This window comes from Cydia splendana, chromosome 7 (assembly GCF_910591565.1).
Source record: "Cydia splendana chromosome 7, ilCydSple1.2, whole genome shotgun sequence".
Classification (NCBI taxonomy): domain Eukaryota; kingdom Metazoa; phylum Arthropoda; class Insecta; order Lepidoptera; family Tortricidae; genus Cydia; species Cydia splendana.
In genome coordinates this window covers 6,480,346-6,502,702 of record NC_085966.1, presented here as the reverse complement: position 1 = coordinate 6,502,702, position 22,357 = coordinate 6,480,346, and the positions used below count along the sequence as shown (strand labels likewise).

At 37.6% G+C, this 22,357-nt stretch overlaps 2 protein-coding genes across 2 annotated transcripts; one reads left to right on the top strand and one right to left on the bottom strand.

Annotated features, from left to right (window-relative positions):
* Positions 1-1,938: 1,938 nt before the first annotated feature.
* Positions 1,939-2,727, bottom strand: LOC134792332 (uncharacterized). Its single transcript, XM_063763601.1, has 2 exons — positions 2,415-2,727; positions 1,939-1,979 (listed from the first exon to the last, which is right to left on the bottom strand). Exons 1-2 carry the CDS (start codon positions 2,725-2,727, stop codon positions 1,939-1,941), a joined length of 354 nt encoding a protein of 117 aa, XP_063619671.1.
* A 2,399-nt stretch (positions 2,728-5,126) lies between these two features.
* LOC134792331 (uncharacterized) lies at positions 5,127-14,672 on the top strand (the record flags this gene model as incomplete). Its single annotated transcript, XM_063763600.1, has 2 exons — positions 5,127-5,145; positions 13,510-14,672. Coding segments are annotated over exons 1-2 (1,182 nt in total), but the record flags the coding sequence as incomplete, so codon positions are not given.
* Between the last annotated feature and the right edge of the window lie 7,685 nt (positions 14,673-22,357).

The window sequence follows — 22,357 nt, the reverse complement described above, 5'->3', positions numbered from 1 at the left end:
GCGATAGCAGGGGCCTATTTCTCGTACGTTACAAGTCTTGTAATACAAGTGTGTATCTATGGTAACGCTTGTATTTCAATATTTTTTACAAGTTTCCGTTTAACGTAAATGTATAATTGTTACAAGAGCGGGGATAATAGTACATTATTGTCGAGGCTCGGAAGTAGCTACTTGCAGGCTGAGGATTCGTTTTAAACGGACGACCTTGGGAGTCCGTTTAATTGAATCCGAAGCCAGCAAGTAGCCTTCCAGTCGAGTCATATATAGTGCTTTTCTCAAAAATGGTGCAAGAAATATAAGTATCATAGAAATATTTTACAAAAGCAACGTTCTTACGTATATATTTTCACAGAAAAAAGTAGAAACAATTGAAAAAAATTGCTTTGCCGCCTTTTTATTTTTTTAATAAAAAAATAGAAATGTATTTTTCTGCCGAAAATACGCCAACCTATTTGAGACAGCTAAATAGTCGCGGTACTAATCATCTGTTTGGCTGTTTAATGGGCCTGTGCCTTCGTTTGATATGGCCATTTCAACTTTTAAAAAGTTTGGAACTCGACAAATAATGGAATTTGTATGCAACATTGCAGTCCCAAAATCGAGACTGCAATGTTTTTAACTTTTTAATTTTTGACTGACCATAAACTACGCGCTTCGCGACCTATTTTTTAAACGGCAAAGTCGACTTTGCCGTCCATTTTTGAGAAAAATAGTACATTATTGTCGAGGCTCGGAAGTAGCTACTTGCAGGCTGAGGATTCGTTTTAAACGGACGACCTTGGGAGTCCGTTTAATTGAATCCGAAGCCAGCAAGTAGCCTTCCAGCCGAGTCATATATAGTGCTTTTCTCAAAAATGGTGCAAGAAGTATAAATATCATAGAAATATTTTACAAAAGCAACGTTCTTACGTATATATATTCACAGAAAAAAGTAGAAACAATTGAAAAAATTAGCTTTGCCGCCTTTTTATTTTTTTAATAAAAAAATAGAAGTGTATTTTCTGCCGAAAATACGTCAACCTATTTGAGACAGCTAAATAGTCGCGGTACTAATCATCTGTTTGGCTGTTTAATGGGCCTGTGCCTTCATTTGATATGGCCATTTCAACTTTTAAAAAGTTTGGAACTCGACAAATAATGGAATTTGTATGCAACATTGCAGTCCCAAAATCGAGACTGCAATGTTTTTAACTTTTTAATTTTTGACTGACCATAAACTACGCGCTTCGCGACCTATTTTTTAAACGGCAAAGTCGACTTTGCCGTCCATTTTTGAGAAAAAGAGTTTTCACAAGTGTTGTTGTTTCACAAGTTGACAACCACTAGTAGATATTATATACTAAAATAGTAATTTCGTTTCTCAAAAGCTGTACTTTATACTTGTAGCTTGTGACTTATCACGAAATAATGAGGAGTCTCTATAAACTGCTAATATGCGTTTTTGGTAAAAATCGATTAATAAATAAATGAAGATAATGCATTTTTAAGATCTAAAACGTGTAAGATTTGAATGCACTTCGTTAAAATCAGTAATATTATTTAAATTTAGCTTTTATTCTCCAAAAAAAACAGTAAACTCATTCCTATGAAATTATTATAATTGGGAAAGAACCAGTAAATGACTAATAACATAATAATTTTATAACGAATTCACCAGTATTATAAAAAAAAAACTGACCCACCCTGAAGCTTGTAAACATTCATAGAGTGACTAACGAAACTGAGTTTGATTTTACACTTGTAATTGATAATTTTGAGAAACGCTTTTCATTACTACTTGTATTATTATACGCTTGTATATTCCGAAAACACAAGTCAGCCATTTTATTTTCCTCTTATTAAGATTATGATGCATAACAGTGACATTGACATTAAGATAACATTTATAATGGCCATTGCATTTCCTTTTTGCATAGTAAACAAACCTATTTTCTAACTTTAGACAGCCGCCTTGTAGCACTTGTAGTAATCGTAGGAATCTACGAGAAACAGAATTAAAACACACTTGTACAATGAAATTTTAAATATAAGCTTGTAGAGTTGTGAACTTGTAACGTACGAGAAATAGGCCCCTGGACTTTACATGTCTGCATTGACAATGTCAACATTGAGTGATGGAATTAATGTCATAGTTGCGGCAGTAAGTAATACGGCGACGAACGACAGTCATTTCAACAACGATGCATGGCGCAACAGTAATGCAGTTGACATCCGAACGCCACATTTTTTTTAAATGGCCTATTAGTGTGTCCCACTGCTGGGCAAAGGCCTCCCCTCTTTCCCGCCACTTGTCTCTATCTAATGCACACTCCCGCCACTCCACACAGAATGTATCGAGGTTGTCCAGCCATCTACGTTTGGGTCTTCCTCTGCCCCGAGATCCATCCTGTGGGATCCACTCCGTGGATACCTACTTTGGCCCAGCGTTCTAGGTGCATTCGGCAGATGTGCCCTGCCCAGTGCCCAGTCCCATTTCAGCATTGCGGCCTTCATGCCCACATCCACAATGCCAGTTTTGGAACGCAGTTCGGTGTTTCTAATACGGTCGGTTCTACGAACACCCAGTATGCTGCGTTCCATTGCTCTCTGGCAAACCTCGAGTCTGGACTTTTCTTTTTCAGTTTGAGACCATGTTTGGGCGCCGTAGGTGAGGATAGGCAGGATACACATGTCGAGGAGTTTGCGCTTTAAAGTGAGTGGAAGGTTGCCCTTCATTAGCGTCTTCATGGACCAGAAGCTCTTCCAGGCGTTTGCGATACGGCGATCAATTTCTTTGAACTGCCTGTTGTCGAAGGACACTAACAGAACTGGCCCAAGTAGATATACTCGTCGACATACTGCATATCCCGCCCATCTACCATTACACTACGTTTCGCGCGGTTGGTCATCAACTGTGTCTTGGATCTATTCATGGAGAGTCCGACTTCAAGGCTTGCCATGCAAAGTTCTTGGAGCATTTGTTCGAGTTGGGATGCGGTGTGGGAGAACAGGACGTCGGCAAAGCGCAGGTTGGTTAACCTTTTACCACCATTAAAATATTTCATCTTTTACTACTTACCTACTATTACGTTTCTATTTATAACCCTAGATGTAGACACCGCCTAAAAAAATCATGTGAGGCGCGATTAATGCAGAGAGCGCGTTCGACTACTTCTCACAGTATTCAAATCAGGGTATTATAGGTAGGTACATAAATATTGATGAGTACAAATCCTGTATTCGGGAATAATAAATGATAGTTGCTAGTAGTTTTTACTCCCTAGACAATACAACTATATATGCCTGGATCATGTGTTCGTAAGAACGCATCGCTCAGTAACTGGTCTGGTGTGTGAGCTTAACATTACTGATCACAAAGCTGTCAACTAAACCAACCAAAATTGTCACTAAACGCAAAACCAGATAGAACTAAAACAGTAACTGATTACGAAGGCATCGCTCAGGAGCTTTCAACAACAGATTGGACCGAAGTGTTAGGTGAATCTGATCTGAATGTCGCAACTAGCACGTTTATGACCACTATCCAGCAGGCTGTAGAAATTAACTCGAAGCCAGTAAAGATTCCCCGGTCCAAATTCACGCTTAAACCCTGGATGACGCCAGGACTCCTCCGCTGTGCTAAACATCGTGATAAGCTACATTTAAAATCAAAACAATATCCTCATGATGCAGTGCTTCAGCTAACCTATATCCGCTACAAAAACTTCTGCAATAATCTCCTTAAAAAACTCAAAGAACAACACGAAAAACAAGAGCTTTCTACCAATAATCATAACACGAAGAAACTGTGGAAAGTTGTTAAAACTATATGTAACATCAACAAAAAAAACACTATACCTACAGAACTCATATCTACAACTCAAACTCATCCCGAGCAGTCTCTAAATAACTGTAATAGATTTTTCGCATCCGTGGGTCAAAACCTAGCTAATAAAATTATGTCACAATCCGGAAAGTCAGAAGAAGGCCTAGCCAATAATATTAAACTAAGCGCTTGCACGGACAAGTCCTTCTTTATGCAACCTACTGATTTTAATGAAGTTGAAGCTATTATCATGCAACTAAAAGTCGACAGTGCACCAGGCCTCGACGGGATTACAAACCAGCTATTAAAGTGTGTTAAAAATTATATTATTGTGCCACTAACCCATATCTACAACCTAAGCCTTGGTTCTGGTTGTTTTCCGGACCAATGGAAAATAGCATCCGTTACTCCTATACACAAAGAAGGCCCAAAAACAATTCCCAGTAATTACAGACCGATATCGCTGCTCAGCGCATTCTCAAAAATTTTAGAAAAAATAGTTAACACTCGCCTAGTCAAGTATCTTGAGAGCTACAACCTCTTATCGGATAGACAGTTCGGGTTTAGGCGGAATAAATCCACGGAAGATGCCACATCAACTCTCGTCAACCTAATCTCATCATATTTAGACAAAAATCTAAAATGTATTGGCGTCTTTTTGGATCTGGCTAAAGCCTTTGATACCGTGTCGATACCGATCTTGCTCCGCAAACTACAAAATCTAGGGATACACGGTATCCCGCTGTCGTGGTTCGAAAGTTACTTGACAGGGAGAAGGCAACTTGTCAGAGTAGGTTCCTTTACTAGTTCGACAGAAAATATTAAATTCGGTGTTCCGCAAGGAAGTATTCTTGGTCCCACCCTTTTTACGGTTTACATGAATGAAGTTCTAAATTTAACAATTCCTAAGTCTGAAATTCTCTGTTACGCAGACGATACCGTTATACTTTTTAATGACACATGCTGGAAGAACACAATCGCTACTACAGAAAAGGGTATGAAAATTGCATCTGACTGGTTCCGTTCCAACCTTCTAACCCTGAACTGCAAAAAAACTAAATTCCTTTGTTTCTATAAAACCGCCCTATCTAAACCACTCCTTCCTCCTATTATAAAAATCCATTCATGCACAGACTACCCTACTTCTAACTCATGTAACTGCGATTCCATTCAGAATACTGATGTTATAAAATATCTTGGTCTTTTAGTTGATGAAAAACTGAACTTTAAAAACCACATACATAAACTCTCTACCAGAATAAGAAAGTCCATTTATATTTTCAAAAAGCTACGTAACTCTGCCGATTATTCTATACTTAAAATGGTTTACACCGCGCTCTGTCAGTCTGTAATTAGCTATTGCATCACAGTTTGGGGAAGTGCAGCAAAGACTTTTATGCTAGAAATTGAAAGGGCTCAACGTTCTGTTTTAAAAGTGATACTTAAAAAGCCCTTTCGATTTCCAACCATTGATCTCTATGCTCAAGCAAACGTCTTAACCGTACGTCAATTATTTTTAATGAAAATTTCTTTACACACTCACAAATTCTCAAAATTATTACATTGCTATAGTTCTTTAATTAAAAAACGTGTCTTTAACTTACCGATTCCAGAAGTACGTTCCGTCTTTGGTAAACGTTTTGGTGAACGAATCCGAGTAACCACTTACAACGCCATGCTTAAACACTGCAACCTTAAAGACTGCACCATCGTCGAAGCAAAGAAACTCCTATTTATTTTTTTACAATCACTTAACTATGCCGAGACAGAAGATATTTTAGTTAAAATAATTTAGGTTTATTTTTCATGTTTTGCCATAGAAATGTATATCTTTTTCTTACTTATAAGTATGTTATAAGTTCTCATTTTAAGTCTGTTATATTATATCAAAAACATACCTAAGATATTACTGGACTTGATTGTGTAACTAAGATCTCTTATTTAAACTGTAACTGGTTCCCCGCGATACAGGCGTAGCCTAGTGCGGAGACCCCTGCCATACTCTGTTATGTGTTCTTTTGATAATAAATTTATTCTTATTTTATTTATTCTTATTCTTATTCTTATATGTAGTATTTTATAAAAGCAAAATAGTTATTTGTTTTACAGGGGGGCATAATTGTTGTTTAACCGCTCGTGCTAATATTGACACCCGTAGCGAGTGGTTCGAAAAATGGAATCTTGAGCGTTGCGAGGGTTTCAAAGCACGAGGGTTAAATTTACCCCCGTGTGAAACACAACATTTTTCACCACACCAACCCGAAGCAAATATTAAATGTAAAATATCAAACAAAATCAAACCAAATCAAATCCAAATGAATGTTATTAAATATTTATCATCCAAAATCATCATTTAAAAGTCAATTCTACCAGCAAACATAAGAAAACAACTCAAAATTTGCATTTGATTACTTTGGCTCACATGTGAATAAAATGCAACTTTGCTATCAGTTTTTGAAGTGCAAAGTAAGCCTTTCTGAGCTGGTGCGGTGAAAATAACTTAAAACAACACACGCTCTATTTATCTTATATATTCATGTCTACTTATTGAATATGCAATAAATTAAAAACGTAAATATATTTTTAAATGGAATAAAAAAGAAAAAATAGTAGGTATTGTTATGGTATTTATGGTTCTTCAAGTGACATTCAAATAAGGCAGTAGAAATGGGCATGAAATCTTGAATCTTGGGTTTTTATTAATATTAAAGAGATAATTAAATGCTTCCAGATATTAATCTGATTGTTAAATCTGTCACTTACCATTGTTATTGAACTGAACTGAATATAATGAGTCTGGCAGAAAGCAATTACCGAAAAATGAGGGAAATCCATTTCTCACATGCACTTAAATTATTTTCGAGATAATGGGATTTATATCTCTTCCATATTTCGTAATCCGAACAGTCGGGTTGTGTCGACCAAGGCTATAAATAATAATAGCGTTGAGTCTTAAATTAACCTTACAAAATCCAAATTTAGGTACCTGAAATTTGAACACGGGCCCCGCAGTTGATCCTCATTCCCGTTTCTTCAGCTTTTAAATGGCCTAAACCCGTGCTATGAAGGTTCGAGAAATACTTCCAAGAAAGAAAATGAAAATCTTTGTTCTTCAATTTAGGCACATTACAATGCACTTATTTAAATAAATATCAAGGAACTACCACCGGTTCTTAACCTTACACGCGAGAAGATACCGAAAGCCGTGAAGAAATCAATATGTTTTTTATAGGTACTTATTTGAAGATCTTTGTTGCAATCTTATAGGACTCGATGTACAATTAGATTAATTTAAAACCTCAGAAAAAGAGGGTGTCCTGTTTATTTAAAAACCTAGTATTAAAAATAAAGATGCCATCGAATAGAAAACTTTAAAGAACTTGCAAATTTTAAAGGTACTTTTGCAATTTTGAAGTTGTTTAAAATATGTTGATCTGATTCATATGAAATGAGACTTGCCAGTCAAGTTTCACCTAATTTGTGGCACAGTAACTGTAAAGTTTTAACGAAATATAAAGCAGCAGGCAAGTCTCGTGTTCCAGCGAAAGTTAATTTACTACGTCTTCTGAAAATCTCACATGAGGTACTATTTTAATTACGTTTTTAAACCAATTTTAGTTTACAAGATTCCCTCATAGTCGTGTAATTAGTTTATTTTATGAAATATGATGTGCAACGAGAAGTTGTATTGTATATTTTATGCAGAGGCGGTTGCTTTTCTATGTAGCCTGTACTGCAAGATAAGCTTAAGAGGTGTCACTCTTCTATAAAGGCAGTTGTATGCATACCTAATAGATATGAGATTCACGTCAAAATTCTGACGCTGTTCTGTCTATTAATATGTCTGTGTCTCACGGAAGTTTTGTTATAAAGCTGTTCTGTCTGTTCACCATCTGTCTGTAGACCACCACAAACACCTTAATACTACTTACTGCGAATGACGCGATGCTCGTTGCCTGAGCCAGGTTAATAAATTTGTCTAACCATTGCGAATGTGACTGCATTTACTAAAAACCTTTAAAAAAATCCGCATTCAAAGCTAATTCATTTTATAATTTTAATCTGTTTCTCGGTTGATATTTTATCCGAGTTTAGTGAGCAAGAAGTCAAAATACGCTTGCTACGCAAATTCACCAGTAAATTACTCGAAGCATTCTTTAATCAGCGAAATTTCCAGTGCTCATGCACATACTGAAAATTACTGACGTATTTTCGCACAAATTTCTTTTTTTAATTTTCGAGCGGCGTGAATCAGGCTTCAGGCGGTAACATTCCCATTGCGTCAACCGCATTGGTGGTGGGGAAGATGGGATCTTGTTTTACGTTTAGGTACTATAGGTGTTATTTCGTTTAGTTTCTTAGCTTATAGTCTGTATCTTTAGATTTAAATAAAAAGTAAACGAACAATTTGTACATTTTCGGGTAGTTATAACATTTATTGGTTAACCAACCAAATACAAAAGCGCCTGGATCAGTCACTGACTTTAACCTACATACATTATTTGATCATGTAATGTTTTCATTTACCCATGGTCTAATAAAACATGGTCTTCTATTCCCAGAGTGACACGGGCCTACGTCACAATAACATTGCCACTTTATTTCAACATAACATGTTACATGGGTACATTATACCTATGGTTAATAAGTTAAAATATTTCTTTATCATTTTATAATTTTCATTTATATGTATTTTATCTTAAATTTTACAATAACACGTCATTTTTAATTATTCGTTAGCAATATCTTCCGATTCACAAAAGAAATTTCAGACGTTCGGGTAATTCTGTTTACATTACTGGCAACACAAGATAGCGCTGTCACATTTGACAATTCGGATCTATTATAGATAACTTCATGCACTGACCGTCATCCTTGTCGAACGCGTGTTAATTGTTATTTCCTTCTCGCTCAGTGTCAGCAGTCGCAGTGTTTTCCAAACTTTTCACGTCGTAAGCTTGGTAATTAATGTGTAACTGTGAATTAGTTTTTCAAACGTTTGTCTTGTATAGATAAATAAAGTTTAATTTAATACATTAGATTTGTTTTATTTTACTATGTTTCTACATGAATAACTTAAAATTAATGCCGTTAAAATAATTTTCACCGTTGGTTAAAATTCTCCCACATTTTAAAGTTTGAGAACCTGTAAACAGCATGATGACGTAGGCCCGTGTCAGTTAGGTCATACGCGAATCTCGGAATAGAGTACCAGGCGGAGTATATTATTATACCATGCATTTACCCTCAACTGGCTTAAGGAGCCATTTGACGGTAGATTTTGTTTACTTTTATTTAAATAGTAGATACCTACACAGTACACATATCATAAAATCATAATCTATAAAAATAAATTTTATATCACATGCTATGTTGTATGTTTTCTATAATTGTATCAAAATAAACATTTTACAAAATAAGAAAAATATTCTGCAAGGAGGCAAGGCATTCTCTCAATGGTCATACTAGTGGTGTATTCAGTACGTTATGAAAATATTATTGAAATGAAAATAGAGAACCAGCAGCTATTGCCATCGTATTAGAAGGAAAGAAAATACATTTATTTACGTCAAACCAAACGAAATACGTGTATTGCTTTAGCTAAACAGTTAACATTGACATCGAGACCCGATTTGCTTGATTTATCACTTATTTGTGGGTAGGTAAGGTATACTTGTGGACCTCAAGCAGTAAACTGAGTAGGCATCGGAATCACCAGTCCTGATTTGTCTTTCGAACCTCGGGCGAACATTTCGTGTTAACGTGGTATGATTTTAATTGGTGCGGCTGTGTGTTGTTGTTTTCGGCTTTTGTACCTAACAATATGCATTAGCAAGAACTTTTGTACTGGAATTGTAAACTAAAAAAATAAAAAAAGACCGGACAGCGTAACAAATTAACTAGGCAATTTTTATTGGGAATAATTGCGAATTAACTTTTAATCGTTATACCGGGTGTGGCCTGTAATACGAGCAAAAAATTAAACTGTAGGCTGTACTCCTCATACTGACCAACCTTTCTTCAGCAAGTTTTAAAAATAACTTGTGGTTTGATTTTTAATACACTTTAAAGTTTATTCTAAGACGCAATGTATTGCGAATTTTGTTATGTTTAAGGCGTGACAAGCAACGTCAATCACAATGATATGACGTGGCGATGGCGTCCATTGAAGATAATATTTATTTTGTATGAAAAATAGGGAGTCTAATTACTTCATAATTTTTAAAAGTTGTTGAACAAAAGTGTCACCGTTTGAGGAGTCATCATCATCATTTCAGCCTATATACGTCCCACTGCTGGGCACAGGCCTCCTCTCATACGCGAGAGGGCTTGGGCTATAGTCCCCACGCTAGCCCAATGCGGATTGGCGTTTGAGGAGTACAATCTATGTTTTAATTGGCGTGTTACAGGCCACACCCGGTATATCCTGGCATATTTTATGGTTTCTAAAGTCCTACAAAGTCGGGTAAAAAGTATGATTTCATGATGATTCTTAATAATGAATACTTCGGAATGCGTGTTCGGAATAATGAAATAAAAAGAAATCAGTGAAAAAAGACAACGAAAAAACCGGTCTATTCCTGTAATATTAAGCGTCTTAAAGCTTGGGGATGTTTTCAAAGTAATCCCTTAAAACGGCGTGCTGCAAATATGAACATTTAAGCTTATATTTACATTAATTTGGAAGTGACACATCTAGGTTGGGCGATGACGCAAATTAATGACGTCATAGGCATTAAAGCGGCCTTCCTTAGGGTGGTGCTGTGGTGGTGGTATTCTATCTGTCCAATTAATTTGTACAATGTGTATTGCATCTCACATTTTGCTTAATGAGAGAGCGAATCGCAATGCACATTGGACAAGTGGAATCAGGGCTCGGAACCGGTTTTTCTGTAAAACCCGAAATAGTAAACCCAATATTTTAAATTATTTTATGCTCTTTACATAGGACTGAATCATGTATTTAGTTAACAACTTCGTATTATTAGATTGTCCCATTAAATATTAAATAATAAACCAAAGAACGAAAAAGAAGGTAATAATACCGAGTGGAATACACCCTTACATCCGTGCGTCATAACGCCTTTGCAGGCATTTAAACATTGGTAAAGTTGATATTAGACTTCACTTTCGAAAATATAACTCGTCTTGAAATGAGTGCCTAAAACGTGACTATTAGTTTGAATATGTCATTCTTTTTTGTAGAACCTTCTAGAGAGAGGTCTGTGGCTTGAAAAGGGTTGAATCTTGAATGACATGCTAAAGCTTTAAAAATAATTGACTTTTCAGAATCTCGTAAAATCGAGAATAATTTGATATGAAGGCCTCCCATACAACCATTTCCAGTCGCCGTTACGACGCGGTGTCGATGTCGCAGTCGGATCGTATAATCCGCCGTATTACATTACGGCTAGCCGTTTTCAAAAACAGGGGCGTTTTGAAATGCGGCGGTTTAACGATTAGCCCGATTGAATGCGGCTGAATGAGAATCCGCCGGAATGTATTCGGCGTCATACGTTCTTCAACACGGCTAGCCGTAATGTAATACAGCGAGTCATTAGCCGCCGCTTTGACAGTTTTTAGTTCCCATTTTTAACACCCGTGGCGCTGCCTGACAAACGCTGGGGTGTCCATCAAATCTGGAGTTCGTCGGACTGTTTCTTTTCAAAAAACATTTCTTTCGCAACTTAACTAGACGGAGCCCCGCTTCGCGGAGCTCCTATTTCTGAGCGGTTTGCCCTTCGGGCATCTGAAGCTACCTAACGAACCTAACCTACCTACCTATTGATTTAGTGAGACGTCCGTGAAAACATTACACTTTGGGGAAAAAAGCGTAGGTAGGTAAGTAGGTTAGGTTCGTTAGGTAGCTTCAGATGCCCGAAGGGCAAACCGCCCAGAAATAGGAGCCCCGCTTGCGGGGCTCCGTCTATTTAAGTTGTGAAGGAAATGTTTTGGAAAAGAAACACATGTAGTGCGGTGGGACCATGTTAAAAATAAATTAAATTGCAAATATTGTCAAACTCCGGTTACGTAGGCGACCGAAAGAACTGGTCACTCTACAATCTAAAATAGTAGTACGATGCGGCTAAACGTTGGCCGCCTTATTGAAGAACGTATCGCAATGACAATCCGGCTAATCGTCGAACCGCCGCATTTCAAAACGCCTCTGTTTTTGATAACGGCTAGCCGTAATGTAATACGGCGGATTATACGATCTGACTACGACATCGACACCGTCTGTTTCGGTCACAATTCCAGTCGCAGAGTCGTCGCCGTGTCGACACAGTTACCAGAAATGGGGAAGGGTCGACACATGACACAAAGTGACATAAAGTGTGGTCGCCGTGTGCACACATTGTTTCGGGTTTGCGACTACTTTATGCCAAAATCATTCGTTCATTCGTTCATTTTGTTCCTGTCAAATGGAAACTGTCAGATGGAAAAATACTTAAATAAAAATAAGTGACATTAATACGCCATCTCTAAAACGGATTACACGACGTAATTATATATTGTTTGCATTTATATTACAATAGGACTTAAATTATTATGGGGAATTAAACGGCTCGAGTGATTTGATAAACTAAGTGTAATATAATCAACGCGCCACCACATTGTTTTAGTTTAGCCGGAAATGAAATTGTTTACTTCTCAGTGCCTGTGTTCATAACTATATTATTTGAAGCATTTTTAGTACTTCGATGCGTATACTATACTTAAATAACAGAAATAACGCTTTACATACTACGAAAATTGTTAATTATGATGTATAAATATGGTTTAAGGATGAGAAATATTGCAGTCACAAAGTAGTTGCAATGTTTCGACTTTGTGTCGACTCTGTGTTGACACATGACACGCGCTGTCAAAAGTAATAACAAAGTTACTGGTCTGTTACTGGATTTGCAAAATGGCTCCTTGTGTTGATTTGTTTTCAGATATTCTCAAAGTGTAAAAATGCCGTGGTCAGAGATGGGCATTAATCGATTAACTGTTTATTCGACTAATTAATGAAATAAAAAATGTTAATTCTCAAATTTTAATCGCGATTAGTTTAGCCGACCTAACATAGATTGAAATTGAATTAATCTGAATATTAATCGAATAAATTATCGATTAAATCTCGATTGAAAGTTGACAGGGGGCCATTTTTGTACGTAAAAATAATAGAAATGTCTTGCATGCAGATGGTAGCAAAACACTTTGTCATAAAAGTGGAGATGGGTGTCGATATATAGGTTTTAGGGAGTGCCGATTTCGAAAATAATGACCATTTTGGATTCCAAGATGGCGGCCATGCACTATGTCATAAAAGTCGTCATGGATGTCGTTTTATAGGTTTTAGGGGGCCCCGATTTAGAAAATGATGACCATTTTGAAATCCAAAATGGCGGCCATGCACTATGTTATAAAAGTCGTTATGGGTGTCGTTTTATAGGTTTTGGGGGGCGCAGATTTAGAAAATGATAACCATTTTGGATTCCAAAATGGCGGCCATGCACTATGTCATAAAAGTCGTCATGGGTGTCGTTTTATAGGTTTTAGGGGGCGCAGATTTCGAAAATGATGACCATTTTAGATTCCAAGATGGCGGCCATGCACTATGTCATAAAACACAGTGCAGTGTGATGCGCGCTTGGAATCGGACGCGCTTCACTGCATAATATCGAATAAAATATTTATTCGCGTTCGGCGTGACTTAGGTCGCTGCCCCGTACTTTTCGCGATGAGTTCACAACAACTCATAGCGAATGAATTACTGGCGTTTGTACAGAACGCCGTAGACACCATGGATGAAGTCAGCATCAGGCAAATCTGCAAATCAAGTTTCAGTGAAGACGACATTTGCAGTGGCAAGGCGCTGCTCTTCCAGACGCTCGGCAAAACTGACCAGATGCCATCCCGTCGGAGGGATGGCGGCGTGAAGAGTCTCCAGGACATAATAAAACTGTTCAAGGAGACCGATCCAGACGACGTGCCTGCCTTCGTTGCGAAGCGGCTAGACCGGTTACCGCCGGTTACCTTTGATCACGTCGACGTCACCAGGCTGCTGAAGGACATAACATTCCTGAAGACGAGTCTGGCAGAAGTACAGGCTAAGTTAGAGGTATCTAATAATACCATCAGTGAGCTACGTTCCGAATTGGCGTTATTACGTAGCGCACATTCGGAATGTAGGTCAGATACCTCTAACATAGCCGTGTGTCACGTTGCGCAGAATGTGTCCATCGGCGGTTTTGAACCCGCGAATTTGGATGCGTCGGCAATTGCTGAGCAGGCGACCGCCGACCCGCGCCCCGCCGCCCGCCCGTCTACGTCACCGGAGACGCGCACGTCACGCGAGAGTACGTTAATCCCGAAACGTTCCTACGCTAGTACTGCCGCTAAGCCGCCTGCTGTGTCCAAGCCTAAGCAGCGGCCGAAGAAAGGGGTGCAGAGCCTTCGTGATCCTGTTCACAAGGACCAATCACAGCCGACTCTAAGGGAGTCGCGATGTGACGAGGACGGTTTCAAGAAGGTGGAGAAGAGAAGAAAACCGGCTCGTCAGAATCAGTGTGGTACCGCACCGACTGGACCGAACCATTTGCTGCGTCCTGCAACACCGTCGACGCTGCTGTATGTGTCCCGTCTACATTACCTTACGAAGGTCGATGACATCGTAAAGTATGTGAAAACGAAGACCGGATTCATCCTGAGGGTCGCGAAGTTGGAATCTCGACACAATGCGAATTTTAATTCGTTTGTGGTGAGCGTTCCGACTGACCATCTAGCGACCTTCACCAAGGAGGAGTTTTGGCCGAAAGGTGTCAAGTTTCGGCGGTTCCGCGGCCGGCTCCCTGACACTGCGGGGTTGCGTAATGCATCGCAACCATAATGGATATGTAGTGTTTAGTTTTTTAAAATATATTTTTATATAATATGTATGCTAGTTTTAAGGTATTTATGTATGGGCCATTAGTTGCCTGAAATAAAGATTTTCATTTCATTTCATTTCAAAAGTCGTCATGGATGTCGTTTTATAGGTTTTAGGGGGCCCCGGTTTAGAAAATGATGACCATTTTGACATCCAAAATGGCGGCCATGCACTATGTCATAAACGTCGTCATGGGTGTCGTTTTATAGGTTTTGGGGGGCGCAGATTTAGAAAATGATGACCATTTTGGATTCCAAAATGGCGGCCATGCACTTTATCATTAAAGTCGTCATGGGTGTCGTTTTATATGTTTTAGGGGGCGCAGATTTCGAAAATGATGACCATTTTGAAATCCAAAATGGCGGCCATGCACTATGTCATAAACGTCGTCGTGGGTGTCGTTTTATAGGTTTTAGGGGGCGCAGATTTCGAAAATGATGACCATTTTGGATTCCAAGATGGCGGCCATGCACTATGTCATAAAAGTCGTCATGGGTGTCGTTTTATAGGTTTTAGGGGGCCCTGATTTCGAAAATGATGACCATTTTGGAATCCAAAATGGCGGCCATGCAGTATGTCATAAAAGTCGTCATGGCTGTCGTTTTATAGGTTTTAGGGAGCGCAGATTTCGAAAATAATAACTATTTTGGAATCCAAGATGGCCGCCATGCACTATGTTAAAAGTCGTCATGGATGTCGTTTTATTGGTCATGGTCATCAATTTCGAAATCTGCACGCCTGTTTATTTGAAACAGAGATAGATATATCGGTAGATGCATCCTAGTAAGTCAACAACATCTATATCTACTATCGAAATGTACTTTTGATAGTACTTATGTAGTAGTACGCAATGTAATCTGAAAGGAATCAAGTAATATATATTCCTGTACCTAATGAAGAATTGACATTGATTTCTATTACTAGTAATTGTAGTATTCGAAAAATTGATTCCTGATTCCTCAAATGGAATTGTACTTAGTAATTCGGTATTGTTAGATTACAAAGTAATCTAGGAATCGGTAATCAGATTACAAAGTAATTTCAAGTAATCGTGGAATCAGGAATCAATTACGAAATGCCCATCTCAGACTAAGTAGCACTGCATTCAATTGATCTGTTTGGCGAACCGCGAGTTCACAGTTCGGGGCGAACTACTATATGTATAGGTTTTTGGGTGTGCAGAATTCGAAAATGATGACCATTTTGGAAACCAAGATGTCTACCGTACACTTTGTCATAAAAGTCGTCATGGATCTCGATTTATAGGTATTAGGGAGTGGAGAATTCGAAAATTATGACCGTTTTAGAATCTAAGATGTCTGCCGTGCACGTTGGTCATGGTCATCATTTTCGAATTCTACTCTTCCTAACACCTATAAATCAACATCCATGACGGCTTATATGGCAAAGTGCACGGCAGACATGTTGAAATACAAAATGGTCATCATTTTCGAATTCTGCTTTCCCTAAAACCTATAAAACGATATCCATGACGACTTTTATGACAAAGTGCACGGCAGTTATCTTGGATTCCAAACTGGTCATCATTTTCGAAATCGGCACTTCCTAAAACCTATAAAACGACATTCATGACGACTTTTATGACAAAATACGTAGCCGCCATCTTGGATTATAAAATGATCATCGTTTTCGAATTCTGCACTCCCTAAAACCTATAAATCGACATCCGTGACGACGCAAGTTATCTTTATTTTCAGATCTAACAAATTGCTACAGAATACAAAGGACAAAAAAGAAGCCAGGAGGTAATGAAACAAGCAAAAATACAGCTGATTCCTCGACGCAATTGGGCGATTCTTAAATTGTGTCCAGATTTTTTTTGTCATAAAAGTTTTTATTTTTCACATATTACTCTCACAAGTTCCGTGACATTTCGACCTTGTAATTTTTTAAGCAAATGTTTTTGTTTATCTATGAGGATCTCACTAGAATAGTATAATCAAGGTATGTTTATATTTGATGATTGAAATAGTAACGCAAGAAAAAATTATATTTGTGTCTTATATTCCTGCCGAAGACTTTTATTTTACCTTTTCCTTCTACACAAGTTTGGCCAAGTAATAAGAATTTAGGGCTCTCAATTTTATTTTGACTTCTACAACAGTAAAGCTACGAGGCCATGTTTGGTATCGTTTTCGTATAAATTCGCAGTACCAAATTTAGTTAAGGTTGACACTATTCCGAATTCCGAAGTAAAAACATATAAACTTATTAAAATACTTTCTTTTAAACTCCTCTTCATGCTTAAACTGCTGAACAGTTTTAATTTAAATTTGGTACACATATATTTTGAGTCCCGAGACAGGACATAATAAGTTATCTCAAAAATCATCCTTTAAAGGTGTGAAATGAGGTGTAGGGGGGAATTCAAAATTGACTTCTTGAAGTTAATACCTACTGTTTAAGTTTAGGTTTGAAGTCATGTTTTTTTATCATTTTTAACTAAATCAAAGATGTAGACCATCCCAAATTTCATATAAATCGGTTCAGCGGTTATTGATTTCCCGTACAAATTTCCACGCCACTTTTCACACCTTCAAAAGATGATTTTGGTTATAAGATCTATCCTATGTCCTGTTCCGGGACGCAAACTATTTCTATACCAAATTTCAACGAAATCGGTTCAGCGGTTAAGCGTCAAGAGGAGTTTCAAAAAAACCGGCCAAGTGCGAGTCGGACTCGTGTATTAAGGGTTCCGTACATTAAGTCCGACTCGCGCTTGACTGCACATTTCTAATAGGTTTTCCTGTCATCTATAGGTAAAGAACTATTTTGTGTATTCAGACGGACATACAGACGCACGAGTGATCCTATAAGGGTTCCGTTTTTTCCTTTTGAGGTACGGAACCCTAAAAAATTTTATTTTTATTTTGTGGAATGGTGTCAATGTGATACCTTAAATGGATTCAGCACCCCAGATTTATACGAAAACGATACCAAACACGGCCTAGCACCAATCGAAAAACCGGAAAATGGGACCTTCAAAGCCCCCTCTCTCCCCCCCGCTCAAGGGCTACGGCCGGGGACTTTTGATATGTTCACCTCCTAACTTGTCAAACCGAGTTACGGAGTCAAAAATTGTGTTCCGAGCATTTCCCTCTACAACTTTTGGAGCATTCGTTGCCTGACCTAAGTAGCTTATTGCATTTCTTTAAAAATTTTTCTGTAAAAGGTTGACGTGTGTTGGGTGTTTATATGGTTTCGGTCGATTATTATCATTTGCATTGCCCATGATGACTTACTAGAATACGAGCACACGAGACACTATTAGTAGTTTGACAAACCTTGGTTTTCCAGAGGTATTTTATATTGACATTTGCTGTCACAAATTTGCTGTCAGATTTAGTCGCAAACCGCACGCAAAGTGCACACAAATGTGTCGACACCTTGTTACGGAAAAGTGTAGACACGGCGACGACACTTTGTTTCGAAACAATTCTAGACACATTGTGTGGACTCTGTTACGACACATCTGACATTTAGTTACCACTTTGTGATTCTGCGACTGGAATGGTTATATGGGCTATAGGTGAAAAGTGTGATCAGCATACGAGTACTTAGTATATCCACTTTTCTCATAAATTTATACTAAGCTACCATTTCACCCTTAAATTGTGATAAGTAGGTTTAGGTGCTATAGCCTAGTTATCTAATTCATATACATAGGTACATGTCTATAATTCGCTTTTGTATAACCTAGAAATAACACTTTATAATACGTCTCTAATAGAAAAACCGTAGGCTTTTAGCTCGTCCTAATAGGGGATATTACTGCAATGTTCTGCCGCCAGATTGCAGCACTACTGAGTCAGTAAATTCATAGACTAACTTATACATACTGTGCATTAAACTGTTTTTTGACAAGTTTTCACAGACAATAAAATATGACATTGATGCATCAAGGCGGTTTGTTAACAAGGGCCTACCGGTAAACGCGAAAATCGAAATTTAGTTATCTGCCTCTTTATCGCTCGAATATGCAAGAGTGATAGAGAGATTAGATAACGAAATTTCGATTTTCTTGTTTCGCGGTAGGCCATGTGTCAATGTGGTTTGTTTACTGTATGTGCCACAAAGGTGCCACCTACGCAGACCTTTGCCTAATATTCCCTATTAGTTGGTTGATTTTAGATGTAGTAGTACCTACCTAATAAAACATTTAATCTCTTTAACAAGTACCTACGTAATAAACACAAAAATAGAATGAATGAATACACAGGCGAACTAATTTATTTAAGGGATCCTTGATTTTAGAGTATTATAAAAACCTACGCGTCTATTCTATTATTCCTTTTATTGGGTTCCCGTGCTATTATTTGTTACTTGAGCTCTCATTGGTTGTGAAAAAACAGAACATATAATCGCGTTGGTTTTATTCCCATAGACTCTTATTATACCTACGGAAAAAGAGGTACCTAGACAATTTTATTTATTCATTCTTGGACTTTAATCTTAAATTAGACGGGTAATTTTACGCTTTGGAACGGCCGTATTGTATTTGTTTTATTAGGTATTTACCCCCTTGTATAAATATAAATATCGATTACATTACGCTAGAATTATACTTATTTATAGGTAGGGGTATATTAGGAGAGTAATGTGAAGATACAATATAATCTGAAATAAATGGTCGTATTTTAAAAAACATTTTTCTTCTAAGTAGGTATAGATGTATCCATATGGATGCTTATATACCATATGGCAGTAGAAATACTCGTAAAGATCCTAAATTGTCAGTAAATAGAGTTTAATATTTTTATTTATATGGAAGACTGCCAAAAAGAGGCTAAATTGGGAAATACCGAATGTAATTAAAATATTATCCACTTCAGATACAAGCCATGTAAAGTTATTTGTTAGAAGCAAAAGTAGCACAAAAAGATTACAAACAAAATGTTAATGTAAACAAACAAATTCAAAGATTCAACAAACTTCGGAATCTTTCGAGCGCATTTATGAATGTATTTAGAAAAATATTTACGCTACAATGGATATTTAAACAGTCTTGTTTACATTTTTTTATTTATATTTAGGGCAGTATGTTAATGTGATAAGCATGAATGAATCTGAAAAATATTACCAACGTAAAGTATGACGTATGTACAGTCACCATCAGATATATCGGAGCGGCCGAGGCGCTCACAAATATCTGAACACGCCTCTATTGTTAAGGCGCTAGAGTGCGTGTTCAGATATTTTTGAGCACCTCGGCTGCTCCGATATATCTGATGGCGACTGTACGACGGGCCACCCACGGTTTTCAAACACCTCTCTAGACGATGTTGACTACCTGCTTAAGGGTATTCATATTCAACCCTGAGAATTATATTATATGCTCGGAAATTCCTACTTTATCATCATTGTTTACGCATTGAGACTTTTTACACAACATTACTCATCTAATACGCAACCACCCGGGCACCCATTATAGTTGACAATATACACAATCAATACAATACAATACAAATCCTCTTTATTGCACAATCTCAATAATAAAACATTTACAGAGAGACATAGGTACATAATACATGAAGATAGAGATACACACGGTGAACGGGGAAGATATACACGGTGGCTAAAAAATAACTGTATTCCTGTTGCCAGAGAGGTTTTGGGATTATACTGAGCAACTTTTACTATGGGTCAACCCCGACATCGCGAAAAAAAATTTGGCTGTTTCATACATTTTGGCTGGTCTCTTTTCTATGGGAGGGTAAGTTTTTTTTCGCGATTTCGGGGTTGGTTCCATAGTAAAAGTTGCTCAGTAGAATCCCAAAACCTCCCTGGCAACGAGAATGCAGTTATTTTTTAGCCACACTGTATAGTTTGCAGTGTAATTTGAGAAGAAACAAGTTTTCCGAAATCGATTTTACTGTGTATTTTGTCATGGATGAAACGTTGTTTCCACTGCTCTAGCTGAGCGTATCCTTACAATCAGCTAAGACCCAACTGACATTGATGTATGGAGCATTGTTTTAAAGCCACTGCACAAATTAATTATACCACTGTGTCCGCTTCTGTTACTATAAAAACATTGCATCACTCCGTCCACTCCAATGTAAGAAAAGGAGTAGGTAGTATTTATAAACTATTAAGCATTAGAAGTACCTAAAGTAAATCTTTGTCTTTAGGGACGAACTAAACTAAGCTACCTACCTACTTTAATTTAAACAGTCTCTTGTAATTCTAAAAAACCGGTACGTGGACAAAGCCGCATAGGGTAATTCGCCGGTAACTGGCCACCCTAAACTAAAAATGAATTCTGTTCACCTATAAAAAGAATTGATTTTAGTATAAGGTTTCAATAACTGGCCAGCCTTCAATAACTAGCCACCTTATACTAAAATGAATTCTGTTTATAGGTGAATAGATTTCATTTTTAGTTTAGGGTGGCCAGTTCCTAACGGGTGGCCAGTTCCTAACAGGTGGCCAGTTTCTGGAGAATTACCCTATTTGCTAAATTAACTGGTCAAATGATGATGATGGGGTCCTCTGTTATCTTTCATTAGAGATGGTACGTGGAAAATTTCTGGAACTAGGCAAATGGCAATGAATTATAAGTTTGAAAATTTCCTCTGGCCACCTAATCCTGATTTGGCGAATGGATTGTCTAAATTAATCCGTACCTTCATAATGAGAGTAACGAATAAGAAATAATAACGGGGTTCTCTTCCGTGAATTGTATATTATACTAGCAACCCGCCCCGGCTTCGCACGGGTTAACACATTATACACAAACCTGCGTCAAGAATCCCTCTATCGATAGGTGAACCGCATGAAAATCCGTTCAGTAGTTTTTGAGTTTATCGCGAACATACAAACACACAAACAGACAGACGCGGCGAGGGACTTTGTTAATTTTTTGATGAACAGTGTGCATATAGTAACTGTGTGTGTAATGTCATGTTGGTTATATAGGCCCCCTTTGAGAGTGATCTCTCTATTAGCCCTGAGCCTACCGCGAACCACGTTCGACGTGTTGCCTCTCTGTCGCACTTGTAAATTCGTACGTAAATGTGACAGGGAGGCAACACGTCGATCGTATTTCGCGGTTGGCCCTCTGTCTATCTGTAGCTTCTTGATATTCATAAATTACTCTATGAACTTGTAAGTAACATAACGAAAACATTCTTCAATATATAAATGTTATCACAAAAATGGGTGCGTCATCGGAAACTTTCATGCATACAAATACGTACTTGTATTCAATACACTTTCTTTACTCGTAGGTAGTGAACTTTACTGAAAGTATTGAAGAAATTGAAGTGAATAAAAACTTTTTCTTCCATATTCTTGACGGAAAATATGGTTTGCGTTTACTTCAAGCTATTTTTCTTTAGAAGGGAAAACTGTGCATATGTATTATAGCTAGGTACTTTAACATTTATGAATCATGTGTCGGTAACCTTTTCATAATAAGACCTAATCCTCGGAAAGAAATGATAAGGAATCTTTAAATACCACAAATGTCTTCGTGTAATTTTTTGTGAGATTTGAAAGAACACCATGAAGTTTGCCGACCCCTGATCTAAGAATACTTACTGACTATAAGTCTAAAGTTAGCTCCTATGAATTGCATTTTTATACGTCATCTTATTTGTGAATTAGTTAATTAA

What these genes read in the sequence shown, in the direction of transcription:
- LOC134792332 (XM_063763601.1), bottom strand. Translation starts at nt 2,727, where the DNA reads ATGAAGACGCTAATGAAGGGCAACCTTCCACTCACTTTAAAGCGCAAA. An exon ending in ACCTAGAACGCTGGGCCAAA is followed by an intron (nt 1,980 to 2,414) that starts GTAGGTATCCAC and finishes TGTTTCTCGTAG; the next exon opens with ATTCCTACGATTACTACAAG.